General features: G+C 39.2%; 1 protein-coding gene across 1 annotated transcript; it reads left to right on the top strand.

The window, feature by feature from the left end:
- Positions 1 to 549: 549 nt before the first annotated feature.
- ndufaf6 (NADH:ubiquinone oxidoreductase complex assembly factor 6) lies at positions 550 to 14,120 on the top strand. Its single transcript, XM_080500863.1, has 9 exons — positions 550 to 737; positions 1,128 to 1,227; positions 1,415 to 1,537; positions 1,651 to 1,707; positions 2,013 to 2,115; positions 2,882 to 3,015; positions 6,793 to 6,894; positions 8,812 to 8,868; positions 13,782 to 14,120. Exons 1-9 carry the CDS (start codon positions 553 to 555, stop codon positions 13,908 to 13,910), a joined length of 990 nt encoding a protein of 329 aa, XP_080356989.1. The 5' UTR covers positions 550 to 552; the 3' UTR covers positions 13,911 to 14,120.
- Positions 14,121 to 17,300: the final 3,180 nt, after the last annotated feature.

The following is a 17,300-nucleotide window of genomic DNA, read 5'->3' on the forward strand; positions in this document are numbered from 1 at the left end:
ACAAGTTGAATAAACTGAACAATAGATGACAAACTATAGTCCACCTAACTTTGCTTTACTGAGGAATCATTAAAGCAACGATATTAATTCTGAAGGAAATTATGATTTTTTTCCCGGAAGTTCAGACAGACATACTTCAATGAACATTACTGAAGGTTATCACGTGTGGTTATTCCTCGTGGTTACAGTCATCTGATAAGTGCCATGCATCTTTGTTCTTCTTTTTTATTTATTGCTAAACAAATCTATCAAGCAAATTAAATGCGAAATTAAAAAAGGTTAATTTGCATGAATAGACAATATTTGGCTCAAATTAAGAAAGAATGCAAATGACAAAAAACAGACTTCATTATACAGTACGTTTTTACAGTACGGTATATTTGATAAAGTCTAGCAATTACATTTGCATTACTTTAAATTATGTAGTTTTCTCATTTCTAAATGATAAATGAAGATTATTTCCCCCGTCACAACAGCGGACGAAGGTCAGCCAGTTTCAGTTGTTCGGGGGAATGTTTTTAATGTTGCACAGGGTGCAAGTTGAAGGGGAACATGGCAGCTGGTGCTAAACATGGATTTTTAAGTAGTAAAACGTTTCTGGTTTATAGTTTTAACAGAACAATATCACCAAGCAGTGTTTGTATCCATCGAGCGGTTGAGAGACGGAGTGTTCGGGCGGCGAGCGGCCGGACAGCGGACTCTCAGCAGAATGAAAAGTACTGCCTGGAACTGGTCAGGTGGGTAACACTATAAACACTCCCCCACTGATACGCTCCAAACTTCAACATATTAGAAGGATTAGTTTAATTTCGACTTAATGTCTGAAACAACAACATTTGAAGCGGGGTGTGCATCACAAACCAATACATTGCAAAACGTTAGGGACACGTAATTGTGACGTATGGTGAGGGAAAAATGAAAAACGAAAATCAGTGTTGGTCTCCTAGCGGTTTTAACCAATTCACTAGAAACTGTGTTTCAGTCTGGCTTCTGATCAACGCATCTGATGGCCCCATCCCTATTTTCCTTGCTTATTGTTTGGTACCATATGATAAAGAAGTCATTACATTTTAAAAGCATCATGTCCACTCGTATAACCACCTCTTCTCTCGTTTGTCCCCGCTAAGGTCCAGAGACTATGAAGGCTTTTTATGCTCCCTCCTTCTTCCAGAGGAGGCACGGCGCGCCTCCCTGGCTCTGAGAGCCTTTAATGTGGAGCTAGCACAGGCAGGTAGTCCTACATAAGAATGGATGGGGAATCTTCTAACTTTAATCTGTAATCATTCTACCACTGACTGTCACTGATGCTACACTACTCTCACTACTCCTGCTCTTATACTACTATACTAATTATGTCTGACCTTAATCCTTAGTTGCTCTTTCTTTATTCCCAACTTTTTTTTTTATCCATAAGGTTAAGGACTCGATTTCCCAAAAAACCATTGGCTTGATGCGAATGCAGTTTTGGAAAACAGCCATAGAGGAAATGTTCAGAGATGAACCTCCTAACCAACCAGTCAGCTCTGAGCTGTGGAAGGTATGTTACTTTTAAAACAGACCCCAATAATATAACTGTAATTTCTCAACGTGTTTTCAATTTGTTGGAGGAAGCCATTTTATTTAAGCTGGGTAACTGTGGATGTTTCGCAGGCTGTGAAGACACACGACCTAACAAAGAGATGGCTGCTGAGGATCATAACAGAGAGAGTAAGACTCAAAAATATGAAGGATTTGAATGAATATTTATCCGAAGTATAGAGGTGCTGGTGACATCTTACACATAAAGTACGGATGCGCTATGTGAATAAAATTAATCAAATTCTGGAAAACTATGCAATTGCGATTATTGTTAAGGTGTTGAAGAAGATTACATTTTTTTCACTTCAATTAACATGAGTCTTTGGGGGTCTCAAAGTTATTTTGTATGAAGGCCACCTGTTTCAAATGGTAGGTCAACAAATGATTACTGCAAGTCATTACTGAACAATCCTGAACATCATCTGCTCCACCAGGAAAAGGACTTGGAGGACAGAGCCTACAGAAACCTCCAGGAACTGGAGGCGTATTCAGAGAACACGCAATCCTCCCTATTATATCTGCTGCTGGAGTGCTTAGGTATGGACAGGCCGCTGGAACCTGGTACACGTATAATGCCAATTTATAACTCTTGTTATTACTATTTTGTCAGCTCTCACAAGACTGGTATGTATATTTCTCATAACTATTTCTCCAGTGGTCCCAGAGAGTTCCTCAGTATGGCCGTCGCAGTACAAAAAGTAATAGAGTTCCTGTTACAGTTTTAGTTAGCTTGGAAACAAAAGATACCAAAATAAATAAATAAATCCCAAATTCATTGCAGTTTTTTGACAATCCTACAGCCATGAAACCAAAGTGAATCCAATAATTGTTTTTAATCTGATGGTTTAACTTGCGCCCATAGAAGTCATGATCACAGCCAGTCCCAAAAAAATCTTTGAAGTTATTATTATTAGTGGAATTGAAGGCTTTGTAATCAGAGTTTTTTATTTAAATTGCATTTGCTCTCTGTTATTTTGGTTGTGTGTGACTGCTTTTCACATTTCTAATACTTTTGCTTAACAAACAACCAATCTGAGATTTAGTCAGGCCTGATAATCAACACATTTCATTCTAAAAACAACCAAACCCCAAAACAAAACACCTTTAACTGTCTTGTTTTTGAAACACGCTACAGTTCTTTTGTTTAATGCTTGAGGTTGTTTCTGGAGGTTGTTTATATTGCTTAAAAGTTTGATTAAACATCAATTTGTAATAGTTGTAAAGGAAGTTGACTGACACAAAGAAAAACGACTACAAAAAGAGTAACACGAGGTGATATCATACTGTTACCCCCCCATTACAGGTGTGAAAAATGTCCATGCAGACCATGCAGCGAGCCACATCGGTAAAGCTTACGGGATTGTAACGTGTCTCAGAGCGACTCCTTACAACAGCAGCCGGCGGAAAGTCTACCTACCCATGGATGTGTGCATGCTGGTGAGTCCAAGCTTCCTGGTGACGGAAAGGATTCAAGCTAAAACTCTTCTCTGAATGAGAAATTAAGTTCATGTAAAAATCAAATTTAGCATATGCTCCTTTGTCATCAGGCTGCTTATCCAGCTGTGATGTGTAAGTTTGAAGACTGAACCCATTGCTTGCATAGACTCACTATTTCATCTTCAGACTGTGATGTAGATGTTATTTCCAGGCTGTTTTGACAAGTGCACAATTTACCAGGTTTTATTTTTCAAATGTATTTAAATGTGTCTTTCAGACAGTTTATCCCTTTTCAATCCTCTTCTGTTGCTGCTGACAGGACTTGCGTGGAGTTCATATAACCATAACTCCCAGACCCTTTATGATTCCTGAATAATTCAAAAACTTAACAGAAAGTAGAAAATTAGAGCTGTGTGTCCATGCACTCGTCAATATGGTGCCCCTCAAAGTTTCTGCTGTGTGATCATCCAATCACAAGCAAGATTGACCGGCGTGTCACACACTGGAAGCAGAAACCTCTCAATAGTCTGGTGACGTATTCTGAGCTGAAGTTATCTTGGAAAAAGGGGAAGAGGCACTCATTCATTGCACATTGTTGACAATCTCACAGCCATCCAGTCAAAGTAAATACAGTCAATCTCACCACACAATGAGTAAAGGTCTAAGTACATTTTATAGAGATAACATTAGAACATTCCTCAGCTCAGAGTTCAGCTCTGTCATGATGACATCCAGCAGTCCCGTTGAAGCAGAAATTCAATTTTCATCCGTCGCGAGCCAACAACAAAACCAGTAAAAAAATCATTGCGCAACCACCATATGGCATAATGCTGATGCCTTCAGATTTAAACTCTCCTGCCTGAGATGCATACTTGCGGCAGAGGAATAATGCTGCAAACAATTTGTAACCTTTGCCGGCACCATCTATTCAACATAGAAGGCAACAAAGCAGTGCTGTAGGAGCCGAGGGGCCGTGGATGAACTGTGCACATGCATCTGGGCTGCGGCAAGAAGGACGCAATTTTCTGCCCTGAAAAATCTTCAGCTCAGGAGATAACTCCTCTGACCACCCCCCCAAGGCCTTCTCTTGCTCTGTCACGTCAAATCACATCCATGCTGCTGCCTGAAGGGGGCGCTGGTGGTGTGCAGCAATACACTGAAGTCTTACACGCACTGGGCTTCAGCTTATGTTTTCCATACAATTGCATTTTACACATTACATTAAGTGAAAAAAAAAAATAGAATAAATTGACTATTTACCAAAAGAATATATTGGACTTTTAAAATTGTGCAGCAAACGTACATGGATGGGTGGGTTGTTCTGTCATACATGACACAAATGTGTCTGAGCACAATTTCTCAGAATTAATTTCTTGTAATACAAACAGGAATATTTATACATTAGTACTCATTTTGAACCCTAGTTTACTTATTGCACACATTTCTTATTTTTGAATGATTGTAGTGAGGGTGTAGTTTAACGTAAGTGTTGTTGATTTAAAAAAAATAAAAAATAATGCATACTCTTTGTAATCTTACCTGTACAGAATGCATAGACTTTCTTCAGGACTATAATTCTGGATTTATTTTTGAGTTGTTGTACAATCATTGAAAAATATGCAATGAGCCAAAGCTTTTGGCCCTTTTTCCAGATAACCTCAGCTTTCAGTATCTTGCAGTTCTCCAGTATTGTGGTTAAAAGTCTGTGTAAAACTTTATTAAGTCAGTTTAATGTCATCGATAAACCTTTCTGTGGCTTTTTATACACGTCTGTGTCTGTGTTGGACATACACTAAAGCTTCTCTACAACTGGGTTTAAAAAGAGTGACAGGTTGACTTCCCAGCACTGCGTGAACCACGTTGTGCTCCTGCAGACCCTGCACATGCAAGACTTTGTAATGTTTTTCCTGCAGCTCCACTGAAGCTTTCTTGCGTCTGCAGATGGTCCCACGCTTTGAAAAACCAACATTTCACTGCATGAGACTGATATACTGATTCAGTCCATGTGTAGGAGGAGGTGTGCTGCTCTACAACGTCTGCAGTGGCGAACTGAGGCAGTAAACCGATTCTCAATATTCAAATTGTTTTTCATTTGTGAAGATATCTGTGTTCTCCTCTCAAATTTATTTTTTGGTATAATTATGAAACGGTTTCATTAGTGTAAAGTTGACTTACTTATTTGGTTGTTTTCATCGACTGACATCCTGCTGCTTGAGTTATTCAGTTTTGTCACACGTTGGCAGTAACGAGACCTGCAGTCATGTTTTATTTAAAGTCAAACACCTGCTGCATCTTAACACGTCATTGTCGTCGTCATCATCTCTTTGTCATCTCCAATTTCTTAGACAGAAGCATGTCCTGTGACATTTTATAAAGATGTGAAGGCAAAGAAATTGAACGGGGCCAGAATTCTTTTATTTACTTGTTTTTTTTAATCAACACTGCTGCAACATCAAAAACAGGATGAAGTTCATTTGACCATTAATTCTGCAGTTTCTTTTTGATGCGTTTTTTTTTTTTCATTACCGGTACTCTGTTTTGTCACTTACATTTGTCATATAATTGGGAAAAACTGTGCCATGTGGATGAAGAAGTTAAGTCTTGACCTGTTCCTTGTAGGCAATAGGCTCCAGATTATTAATATTCTTTGGTCAACATTTCTAAGATTTAAAGTGAAGTGACTGTGACGGCCACTCTTGTATCTTCGTGGACTTTTTCTGTAGAAAATCCTCTGAACTTTAAGGTACATTGGGATCACCATTCTAATGGAAAGTCTAACGATGCCAATCATTCAACTTCCTCACAGACAGCATGATTCTGGATTATGTCTATGGACACTTTGAGGACCACTGCAACCAGGCTTGATTTCCGGCTCTGTCTTTTCAGTGCAAGACTTCCTCCTTGAGACATCCATATCTCGAACCATTTATTCAATCTTTCCACCAAACTTTCATATAGCTGCAAGCAACTTTTCTTGTGCTTGTCACGTCAGAGGTCTGATCTTGTGCCTTTTGTTTCCATATCAACTACATACTCAACAATAATGGAGGACTATATTCTCTTTTTTTTCCACTGCTGAAAATAAGGTCATTTTCGTCCAATTTTGTCCTTGTAGCTTGTTTTTGATACATAATCTTGAAAATTGGGCATTTGTTTCTAAATTTGAAGTGGGTGTGATTAATAGAGAAACGTAAGTATGCCACTTATATGCTGTGGTAATTTAGCAGAATGTTGTCACAAGGACATATTTGCAGTTATATCTTTTTCTTATTTTCACATTGTCTCCATTTTTTTTATGTGGTTTGGTTTGTTACAAGAAAATTTTGTTTTGAGGCTCCAAGAAGCTTTTGTCAATGAAATGACCCTCACAAACTGAAATACTGGGACGGTAGTATCACTTATGTTACCTCAGTCACAACTCCACAGACATTTGACAGACACTGTTCTTCACTTCAGGACAGAGTGATACAGCGAGGTGTTCAGATTAAGATGGTGTGTCGACAATGTGGGACTCGTCGCTATAAAAAAAAATGAAAGAAAAATACAGTTTTCAGAGCCCGAAAATTCCTTTATGTGAACTAACAGTCAGATTATGATGAAAGTTTGCTGTTTTCAGTTGATAAGGTATAAACTGATCCTTCATCGCTCTTCTTCTTCTTTTTTGAATCACAGTGGTCCTCCAGAGAAGAATTATAATCACTTTGAAGTGGAGCCTAAAGGAATTGAGCTGAACAGCACGTGATCCGAAACACAAATCTGTTTTTTTTTTTTCTCCAGCATGGAGCTTCTCAGGAGGACTTCATCCGAGGCAGCCAGGAGCCAAACATCCGGGACGTCGTGTACGACATCGCCAGCCAGGCTCACGTACATTTGGAACACGTACGTACTGCACTCGCGCACCAACCATTCAAAAGTCACGTGGAAACCACTCATCTACTCGAGATAGAATTGGAGTGTTTGTCTCACTCTCCCCGTGGTACATCTGATACAAGTGTCACAAAGTGCCGGAAGCATGAAGGAGCACAACGTATACACAGAACAGCAACAATTCGCTTTGTTTTGTGAGAGAAGAAAAGAGCGAGGACATTAGCTAAGCACACTCAAGGGAAATGAGTCTTACGGTGAATTTTTAAAGACAAATTGAAAGTCTTGAGTACCAAATTAAGTCAGGTTGATCATTTCAATAAAAGACCCCAAAGACGGGAGAAGAGTTTGTGGGTTTAGGGTTCAACATTTGGAACAAACTCCTGTGAAAAAATTCAGTACGGCTCCAACTCTGAGTTCATTTAAAACTTTTGTGTCTGCTGCTGCCTTGTACATTTTATGTTTTTCTATTCGCATTGATGTTTAAATGTTTGTCTTTCTTCTGCTTAATTGTTTTTATGTTTTCACCTTTACATGTTTACACCTTTTTTTTTTTTTTTACTTTCCCATTCTTCTTCCATCTGTACTTGATGTAAAACATTTTGAATTCCCTTGCTGCTGAGATGTGCTATACAAATAAAGTGGCCGCTCCTAAAGTAAAGTTCCAGGTTTGACCAACATTTTCAGTAGCGAGTTGCACTTAATGCACATTCAAGCTCATATCTGACGTCAAACAGTTTTCAAATGTGTTGAGTCTTTCAGAACATTATATTAATATATCTGTTTAAGATCATCGATAAAAGCATTTGTGAGAAATATCCTTACCTCGAAAGGTTGGAGTCAGATTTATTTTTATAATATTGTAATATATTTGTTATTTGTGCTTAAAAAGGCTTTTCAGTTTGAAATATTTGTTTCAACCAGCCCACTGTTACACCTCACCTTTACTGAGTCCTTCTGTTCTATAATACTATGTGTTGTAAATATAAAATTTAATACAAAAGAGACAAACTGCATGTGTTTAGCACGTATACTCTTGGATTTTGTGGACGTCATTACAATAATATTGTTGGTTTGGAAGAAGAGTCGGCCAGTCAGAAACTCATGAATGGATTGACAATATGGCATGCAGTATCCTCAATCAAGTTTATTAAATCCATTGTCGCCCGTTTAATTTAGTCCTGAGCATTCGTGTAAGTGTGAACATGAGGGGGATATATTCAGTGAACATTTTTATTGACGGGAACATCATGAACCAAACCATTCCTCTAGAGATAATAAATCGTCTGGCGTGTGCATCAGCAGTAAGTCAAGTTATGTAACCTCTCAACATAAATTTTATGTGTGATGTGGCGGCATGATCTATTGACTGCCACTGTGGCGCCGTTTGTGGAAGCAATTTTTTCGAATGCACTTAAAGGCCTCTCAGGCCACTCGGCGGGAATAATCCAGCATGTCATTCTCTGAAATTGCAAAAGCACGTCAGAGGCCATGAGTGCTCGGACATGCTGTGATTTACATCCCGAGATAATTTCCACGGCCACAGTGCGGCGCATAATTAAAAATGTGATGTCAATGTCTTTTGGGTTTAGCACTCGCTTACTAATGGAGCGCTGACCAGGGTTGAACTGATTAGTTTGGCGATGTATTAGTGTCCACTTACGTTGATATTGTTTTTTGGTTTGTTTTTAACTTCCATTTCACGTCTCGCCCTTCAATTTATGCAGTAAATGTGTTGCTTGCAGTTAGAATAGTTGGAAACCTCCTTCATCATACAGGGTGTAAACAGTAAGTCAATGTTAAAAAAAGTAATTCTTTGTTTCCTGTGTCTGACATATGCTGGTTTTCAGCTTTGAGCAGGCACACAATAAGCGTTTTTAACATCTTCCTCGTCAGTGTTGAATGTCTCCTTACTGGGGTTTTGTGTTTCAGGCACGATCATTCAGCCGCACTGTACCACCAGCTGCTGCTCCGGCTTTCCTTCACACTGTAAGTAATCACATATCCAATGACAATAGCATAACAAATCTTCATAGGCAAAGACACAAACAATCTAGAATGCTTGGTTAACAATCAAAACAAGCAGTCTGCGATGATTTCCATCTTTTATTCAGCATTAGTAAACACTTTACATATATCAGCTAAGAAACGTGTTGAAATGTATTTATTTTTCTCTTCATCTGTAATATGCAGAAAACACATTATCGTTGGCACTTCTTATTCGCAGTCAAATGTACTTTTTAAATGCCACCTTTGGATAAAAGTTGAAGGCTCCATTAGATGTATGATTTTGCTCTTCTGGTTGTTTAACGCAAGCGCTGGGTGAGAACACATATGGCGCTGTACAGTTTTCCCTAACAGGTGAGAATGAGTGTACATCAGGCCTGTTCTGAAGCAGCAGGAGTTCAGTGCTTCTAACAATGCAGGAACAGAGGACAGAGATCACTGATGTCATTATTCTCCGCAACGGTGATGTAACTTGTGATAACACTCACTTTGAAAAACCTCTATCATTCTGTCTTTGTCTGGTTTTTACCCAAGGATTCGGGAAACGATTCACATCACAATGGAGATATTTTTTGATGAAGTGAATTCATATCTCAGTTGCTGCTGGTGTGTTTTGAAACCTGCAGAGAACAAAGACAAATAGAGCATCGGATGGAAGATCCAAAATAAAATAAAATAAAACACATTTAAGAGTTAAATGACAAATACATCAATGTTTGTTTGTTATAAAACATATTAGTGTCTCTTTTAGGCAAACAGAGTGTGACTACTTGTGGCACCTCGCAGGGATTGATTGATTGATACTGTGGGGGCTTTTAGTGTTTTGTTGCTTTTGTAAAAAGCTGTTAGAGATTTTGTGTCCACAAACATTCATTGCTTTCAAAGCACAATAGAGAGCAGGATAAAAGGCAGGTGATCAGCACACTGATGGATGTGGTCGTCATATTAGAGAAGCTGCTGGTGTTCTGCCAGATGGAGTTTCCTTTTTTCTGGAGTTGGATCAAGTTGATAAACAAGGGGAATCAAACACACGGGGCTCCATTCCAGCTGTCTCTCATTGCGGCTGCTGGTGCATTTGGTGATGGCCAAAGTTCACTGGTGAGCACTTGTGCAAAGTTTGATGCACTGTTTAAAGTAGTTGTACTTATCCGTTTAAATTAAATAATCAGGTGTCCATTTCCGTCAGGAAATGAATTGAGCTCGTATTATTTGGGCTGATTAGTCCTGCTGAAGACAGTTGTTGTAACTGTAACTAGGAGCTTGTCTGTCTTGTACGACAGGATGTTAAGAATATCGTCTGCTGTCGGTCACTGATCCATCCTGCCCTCATGTTGAGAATGTGTGAATGAAACTTTCACGACGTGTAAATAAGCATCATTGAGTCATGAAGATATGGCAATCATGTGAGGTTGTTTTTGATATGAGCTGCGCTTCCCTCTCATGCTGGGTGGAATCGGTGTCTCTGGGTAAATTGTGTCAACGTGACCGGAATTGTGACTGGCACCACCGGAGGGGCAGCCCTCGCCATTCCCCGCAGGACAACGATCGACATGCTTGAGGCTGCGCTTCACCTTGGTGGAGTGTTGACAGGAAATACATTTTGTTTTCTGACACGGATTCCGTGACATTTTGCTTCAATTCTCTCGATGAGAGCAATGACAAACTATGTTGGTTTTGGCAGAGGATATCTTTTCAACTCCCCTCAATGCTGTTTGCAGTCAAGCACTGCTGCAGCTCTGTAGCCCCGACTCGTGGTGGGTGGCACCATGACATTTAAGCGGCCTGGAATCAAACACTTATTAATTTAACAGATAGTCCTAATATTTCTGGTGAGAGAGCTGACATTTATTCTTTAGCATCCTTAATGGGGATTGTTTTCATTTTGTTTTTCGAAATATCTTTTTATTTGAATTTTAGGAACGTTTTAAAAACATTTCGATTCCAAACAAAACAAAAAGGGGACAAAACCAACAAAAAAAACTATAGCGAAAACACCAACACCAAATAACGACAACATCAATAGAATAAAAGGAATACAGGCCGTGGTCACTTTATGTGACAATTTTGGTTTTACATTATTATTATTATTATTATTATTATTATTATTATTATTATTATTATTATTATTATTATTATTATTATTATTAATAATAATAATAATAACAATTATATATATTTTTTATTTTTTTATTTTTTTTTAACACCTCCATTATGTAATAACCACTACAACTATGCAACTATGATCAGGTTGTGTTTCATGCATATCTTTGATTGTGGATTTAGAATAATCTTCCTACAACATAAGTCTTGTAATGAAAATGTGAAACAAGTTAAAGTTACAGAAAGTGCCGCACCTGCGTCCTCCAGAGTATCCGGACACATCGGGAGGTGGGAACACGCAGACTCCGCGGTCCATTATTATGTCACTGCACTAACCTGGCGTACACCACAGAGCTGCTCTCCTGCAGCTGACACGCAGCAAAAAGCACTCTGCCTTCCTGAATGCAGAATGACGATTTTCACGCTGCAGTGGACCGCCGCCATACAGCAGAGCTTGTGTGTGCATTTTGTGGGCTGCTGTGTTGGGAGTTTCCATGTGATGCTTTTCAAGCATGGCGTGCTTGTCCACGTGAGAAACGCTGACAGGGCCACTCACGTTTAGTCATCGTGCTGAAAATTTAATTGAGTTGATTTGCAGGTTTGGAGCAAGTGTCTTGAGAACTGGCAAGAAAGACGGAGCAGGGCTGCAGGAGCCCAGGGGTGGCAGATTATCATGGCTCCATTGTCTGAACACGTGAAGGTTTATTATAAACCCTCTTGAGCACGTTGGCTGAAAATACTCATGATGCTGCAGGGAAAACACACACACACACATACACACACACACACACACACACTTATTCAATTTCTCAAAGACGAACTGATGCACCTATGAGAGGAAATGAAAAAACATAACACACCTTCAATACTTCATTCAAGGCCAGTTGTCTTCACGATACAATGAGTCAGAATCGATTGTCAGTTCAAGCTGCGGAGCCTATCTGTGTGGAGTTTGTTGTTCTTTCTGCGAGTTTCAGTGCTTTTTCAGTTACATCCCACAGTCCAAAAACAAGGCTTTTAAGGTTGATTTATGATTTTGAATTCCCCTTGTGTGTGTGTGTGAATGTGACTATCTGTCCCTCTATGTCTGTCCTGTGATGAACTGGTTGACTCCAGAGCCTCACGATATGAATCTGGATAAAACACCATAGCAGCAGTAATGCGCAGCTCTAATACTGTATTCCATGAGACTCCTGCTGCCCCTCTAATGGTGTGTAGGTGGATTTTTATCCTTTGTCTTCAAATAAAAAGGGACCATTTTGGGAACATAAACAGCTCCATAGTACACATTTATGGTTCCATTAAGATGTAGTCTTGGTTCAGGCCTCACATTCACCTCTTCTGTATTCATCAAGATGCAGTAGCTGAAGACGCATTCACCTAATCAGATCTCTGTGGGCGGTATTGAATTTTTATTTTTTCTATTTTTTTTTTTTAAAGCCATGCAGTTTCTGTTTGGTATGCCGGTCAAGCTGTAAAACACTGTTCATTAATTTTGCCACTAAAAAAACAGGAGTGTGGCGCATATGTTCTGCTTTTCTAACACAATTTATGTAGAATTGCCTTTGTGTATCACACGACTGGTTTCAAAAGAAGCGATCAAGGAATTGTGCAATAAGAAAATAATAAAAATTGCAGTATTTGTTTGAAGCCTTGTGGACTAAAACTGAAAGTGCTCACTTCAATCATGTCTTGATTGCTTTCTTTTCCATCCATTGTCGTGATGTGTGGAGACGGAAATGACAAATGTCATTATCCTAAAACTCATTTGAGGGGACGATTTGGGGAAAAAGGTTGCTTGAAGTATGTCATTTGGATTTCCTCGTATGTAAGAGGAATCCATTTTATTCTGAGTTCCTCCTGATTTGGTTGTTTTCGGACACTTTTATTCTTTTGTTCAATTAGCTCAAATGTATTGGTGAAGACACTGAGTCAGATAGTTTGGTAAAACATAAGATTTTGCTAAAGTCGGCTGAGTATTGGCTAAAGATTGATCTGGAATATTACAGACAGGGTAGGATTTGTGGTAGATCTCCTTTTGGTCCATATCTCCTCTTACTGCTCAATGATTTTGATTGTATCCATTTCATTGTTATTTCTTGTTATTTTTATTTTTGCTATGTAAAGTGTCGTTGAGTGTTGAAAAAAAGCACTATATCAGTTTGATGTATCATTATTATTATTAATATTGTACCTTGAGGAATAAAATTTATCCGTCCTTCTGAGTGACGGACTTACTCCATCAGCAGATGGGAATGTCTTTCTGTGGGCGAAAGCAGGATAAACCGTGGACAGGACTTCATACTATCACAGGACAATCACACATATTCACACCCATAGATACTTATTAAACTCACTTATTCTACCTCAAATTGTCACTGGAAGAACATGTAGCTAGATGCCTTTAGAAATCATCAAAAAATATAGAACAGCTGCGGCCTCTCATGCAACTCACTCTAAACCCGCCTCACTTCAAGCAGTCCATTTGGTCGAATGTTGAATATATTTGTGTTTTCACTTAAATTGAGATTGTAATCAATAGCTGATCCATAGTCAATAATAATAATAATTAAAAAAAAAACATTCATTGAATGCAGCCTTCAACTTGTAACAGTTATTATTACGTTGCTTTCAAACCTGTTTTCAGAAAGGATTTTCTTTTATTTACATCGATATTGTTGCTTCCCTCATAGATTTGCATGGACATTGCCTGTCGTACCTGCTTCCATCTACGCAAACTCATGAAGTCAACCTTTCTGCAAACTGAACCGTTCCTGTACTGTTGTGTTCTCCAGGTGGTCTTGGAAGACTATCTTCAGAGAGTGAGGAAGGCAGATTTTGATGTTTTCCACAAGAGCCTGAGGAACAGAAACCCCCTCCTCCCCATCCAGCTGTACTTCCGCTCCTGGAGGCAGACTTACTGACTTTGGCTCTGTGGTCATCGCAGCTCGATTGCAGCTTCTGAGAGCAGCAGGACTCAGACTTTTTTGAAGACATCAAGACTCGCTCTGAGCCACAGCACTGCCACTGAATTCAGCTTCTTCAGTTATACACCGAATATTTAAAACCCCACGAGGCAGTAGCTCACATGCACCAGCGTTGGTCTTTAAAAGCAATCATTATAGGAAAAATACTTTAATGGAGAAATGTACTGGTTTATTTGTAAAATGTATTAAAAAAATGTAAAATGTACTTTTAAAGCATCGTTCTGATCATTGAATTTGGACTTTTTTTTTTTACTCTTTCATTTGAATGAGTATTCTGATACCAAACAAACTGCCGACATTACTGTGGTCTGATGAGTGTTGTGACAAGGAGACCTGTAGGGTATCTTTTGATTTGTTCTTGTACACTGTCAAGGAGATGACATATGTGCTGCGAATTTACAACAGAAATAAGACACAAATTAGAATAGCAGATTATTTTCATCCTCCTCCACAACATCTGATGGTAGTCCGTGTGTGCCACCATGAATTCCTGCAGAAAACCTGATATTGAAACACTAATTAAAATCAAATGTGTTGCGTCAAAACATTGCATGACCCCGACATGTTCTGCTACAGAGGAGCCTTTTGAGCCAGGGGTGTCGAACATGCAGCTGAAACTGGCCTGTTACTGCTGTTAATAATGGATCCACGAGGAGCTGTATTGTTCGAGAACAAAAAAGTAGATGCAATTTCAACTTAAAAGAAAAACCCTGCTATTTCGCATGTATAGGCGATGTAAAGGAAAAGTTCCCTTTCAACAGGAAGAAACCAATTGCAATTTCCATATTTGTGGATATTGCAAAAGCCTTGTCAAGAAGTAAGAAACACATGGATGAATTTGTCAGCGTCATTTTGAATCAACATTGTGGCAGAGAGATGATTAAGTCCCTAATGGGAATCAGGTGTGCTGCCTCACCTCTGCTGCCCATAAAGGAGGAGCCGCCCAGACACACGGGGAGACACAGACACTGTCTGTGTGAGTTTTTTTTGTGGTTTTTAATTAATTTTAATAAAACGATTATGATGACTGGAAAGCCTCGCTCCGGGACTTCTGTTTGATCTGAGTTCAAGAGCAGAAAATTAGGGCTCACCTTTGCTTTTATGTCTTTAAGACAAGCTTCCAGTTTGACACGTTGATCATTGTCATCTGGTTTTATGATCTGAGGTTCCCAACGTATAAAGTCATATAGTAGAAATAATCTTACACCTGCATGACTTGACTCATCATTACACCTCAGGCTTTTTAAAATGCACCTGCTGCATCTACCTGCACCACCACCCAGTCAGAGTCCTGAAGTGAGCCCCCCCACAGAATCTGAACAGAGTCAAACGATTCTCTCTGGCACTGTCATGACCATCTTAGTGGAAATGCAGTATTTTCTAAAGCTGCCATGGTTACTTTGATTACATAAGAAATTCAATCATCCATGACTTCCTGTATATATATATATATATATATATTTATTTTTTTGCAAGCCTGCTATTCATCTAAATTAAATATCTAGTTTTAAAAAAAATCAATCAATTAACAACCCAAAGGAAGTAGTTGTGATCGTGTCAAACCTACAAATTTGGAGTTTTCTACTTGTACGTTTTTTTTTCCTTTTCTGCTCCAAATGCTGCTGCAACAATGAGGCTGCTGAGAAATATAACCGAGAGCTCTGATATCATTCAAGAAGCTCATAGAGCCACTCGGAGGGAAGGATGACAATCAGCAGAATCCCGGGAGATAACGAGACACATGACATGCACACACAGCCCACGGGCAGCATCAAATGAGAAGGACATCCTGTTCAAACAGACTCGAGACAGAGTACCCCCATGGAGAGCTCTCTGAAGTTTCCTTCAGTTTCAATCCGTCACTGCAGGCTCCCACCGGTCCCCTTGTAGGTGGGTTGCAGTCACTGTTTTTCCATTTTTTTTCCTCCATTTAGAATGCACATTAACTCCTGAAGCTGACAGAGGCTTGAATGTGAGAGGAAAAACAAATGCCTGTTGTTTCTGTTGGATTTAACAGTGAAGTTTGAAAACATTCAAAGCCTGAGTACCAGGCTTTAGCTGTGAAAGACTGAAGCACAACCGCACATCATGTCTTCGGACGATACCCGGATGAAAATGAGTTTTGAGTTGTGTCCTTCATTACAAATCAGTTTCTTGTCTGATGCAAATGGCTTGTGTTGCTAAGAAAAAAATTTTTTTTGTACTTTATACTTGGGTGTAATTACTTGGTATTCCCACCATCTTTCTGTTAGTATTGCTTTATCCAGTTTGGAGTTGTGGGGAATTGAGCAAAGGTAGACTCCATACTGGATGGGTCATCAGGCCATCAGACAACCACAGGAAACCTGGAGGCTGGACTCAAACCAAGGATATGTGAGCTGACTACTTCCCTGGTGCATTTTAAAATCATGTTAACTTCTACAATACTGTCTAAACACTCAAATCCCATCAGACTGTTTTTGCAGAGTGGAGACATCAAGAAGTGTCAAAGAAACACACTGTCTTTCTTACGTACAGAACTCACAACATGTATCTCAACCTTACAGCTATGTCATGGACTGAATCGGGCTCTTTGTGGAATCAAAAATATGAAAAGGAAAAGTCGCCTCAAGCTGCTTGATGCATTGAGCAGGGGCTCCCACCCCTTCCGCTGCAAGCCCCATATTGACTCTAAAAGAAAAGACCAGCAATGCTGTCAGATATTTGTGTTGCTGGGATTTTACAGTGAAGCTAAATGCTGACGGACACACCAGTCCACACAGAAATGATTCCGTTTAATAATCCCAGAGCAACCAAGGACTCAGTCGCTTAGTATTCTATAGGAGAGTTGGAAACTCCCATAAGCTCACAAGGTAAACAAAACTTTCTAATGTTAATTTTAAGGCGAAAAGACACAATTTGCAGTGTAATTATTTAATCAATCAAACTTTTCAAACAAGAACACTTCTTATACAAGTTGTTTACATACAAAATAGACATAACATTAAAAAAAAATGTATCCCTCTGGAATGGAATCTAACCTGGGTCTGCTGTCCGCATGCACTGTGTGTGTGCGTGTGTCTCTTTGGCAGAGAATGGAGGAGCGGCTGGTTCTGTTTAATAATAATAAAGTGGCTTTGCAAACAAGAAACTTGCCTTATTGGACGCTACAATAGTAGCGCACAGTGAATTGGACAATTCACTTTAATCTGATTACTAGTTTAGAAATAGTAACCCATTAGATTACGTTACTGAAAAAAGTGGTCTTGTGAGAGTAACGGGTTACTAATTAATGCAGCACCACTGCTTATAGTTCAAATAAAATGAAGTTTAAAGCAGGCTTAAAAA

This window comes from Blennius ocellaris (assembly GCF_963422515.1).
Source record: "Blennius ocellaris genome assembly, chromosome: 8".
Taxonomy (NCBI): domain Eukaryota; kingdom Metazoa; phylum Chordata; class Actinopteri; order Blenniiformes; family Blenniidae; genus Blennius; species Blennius ocellaris.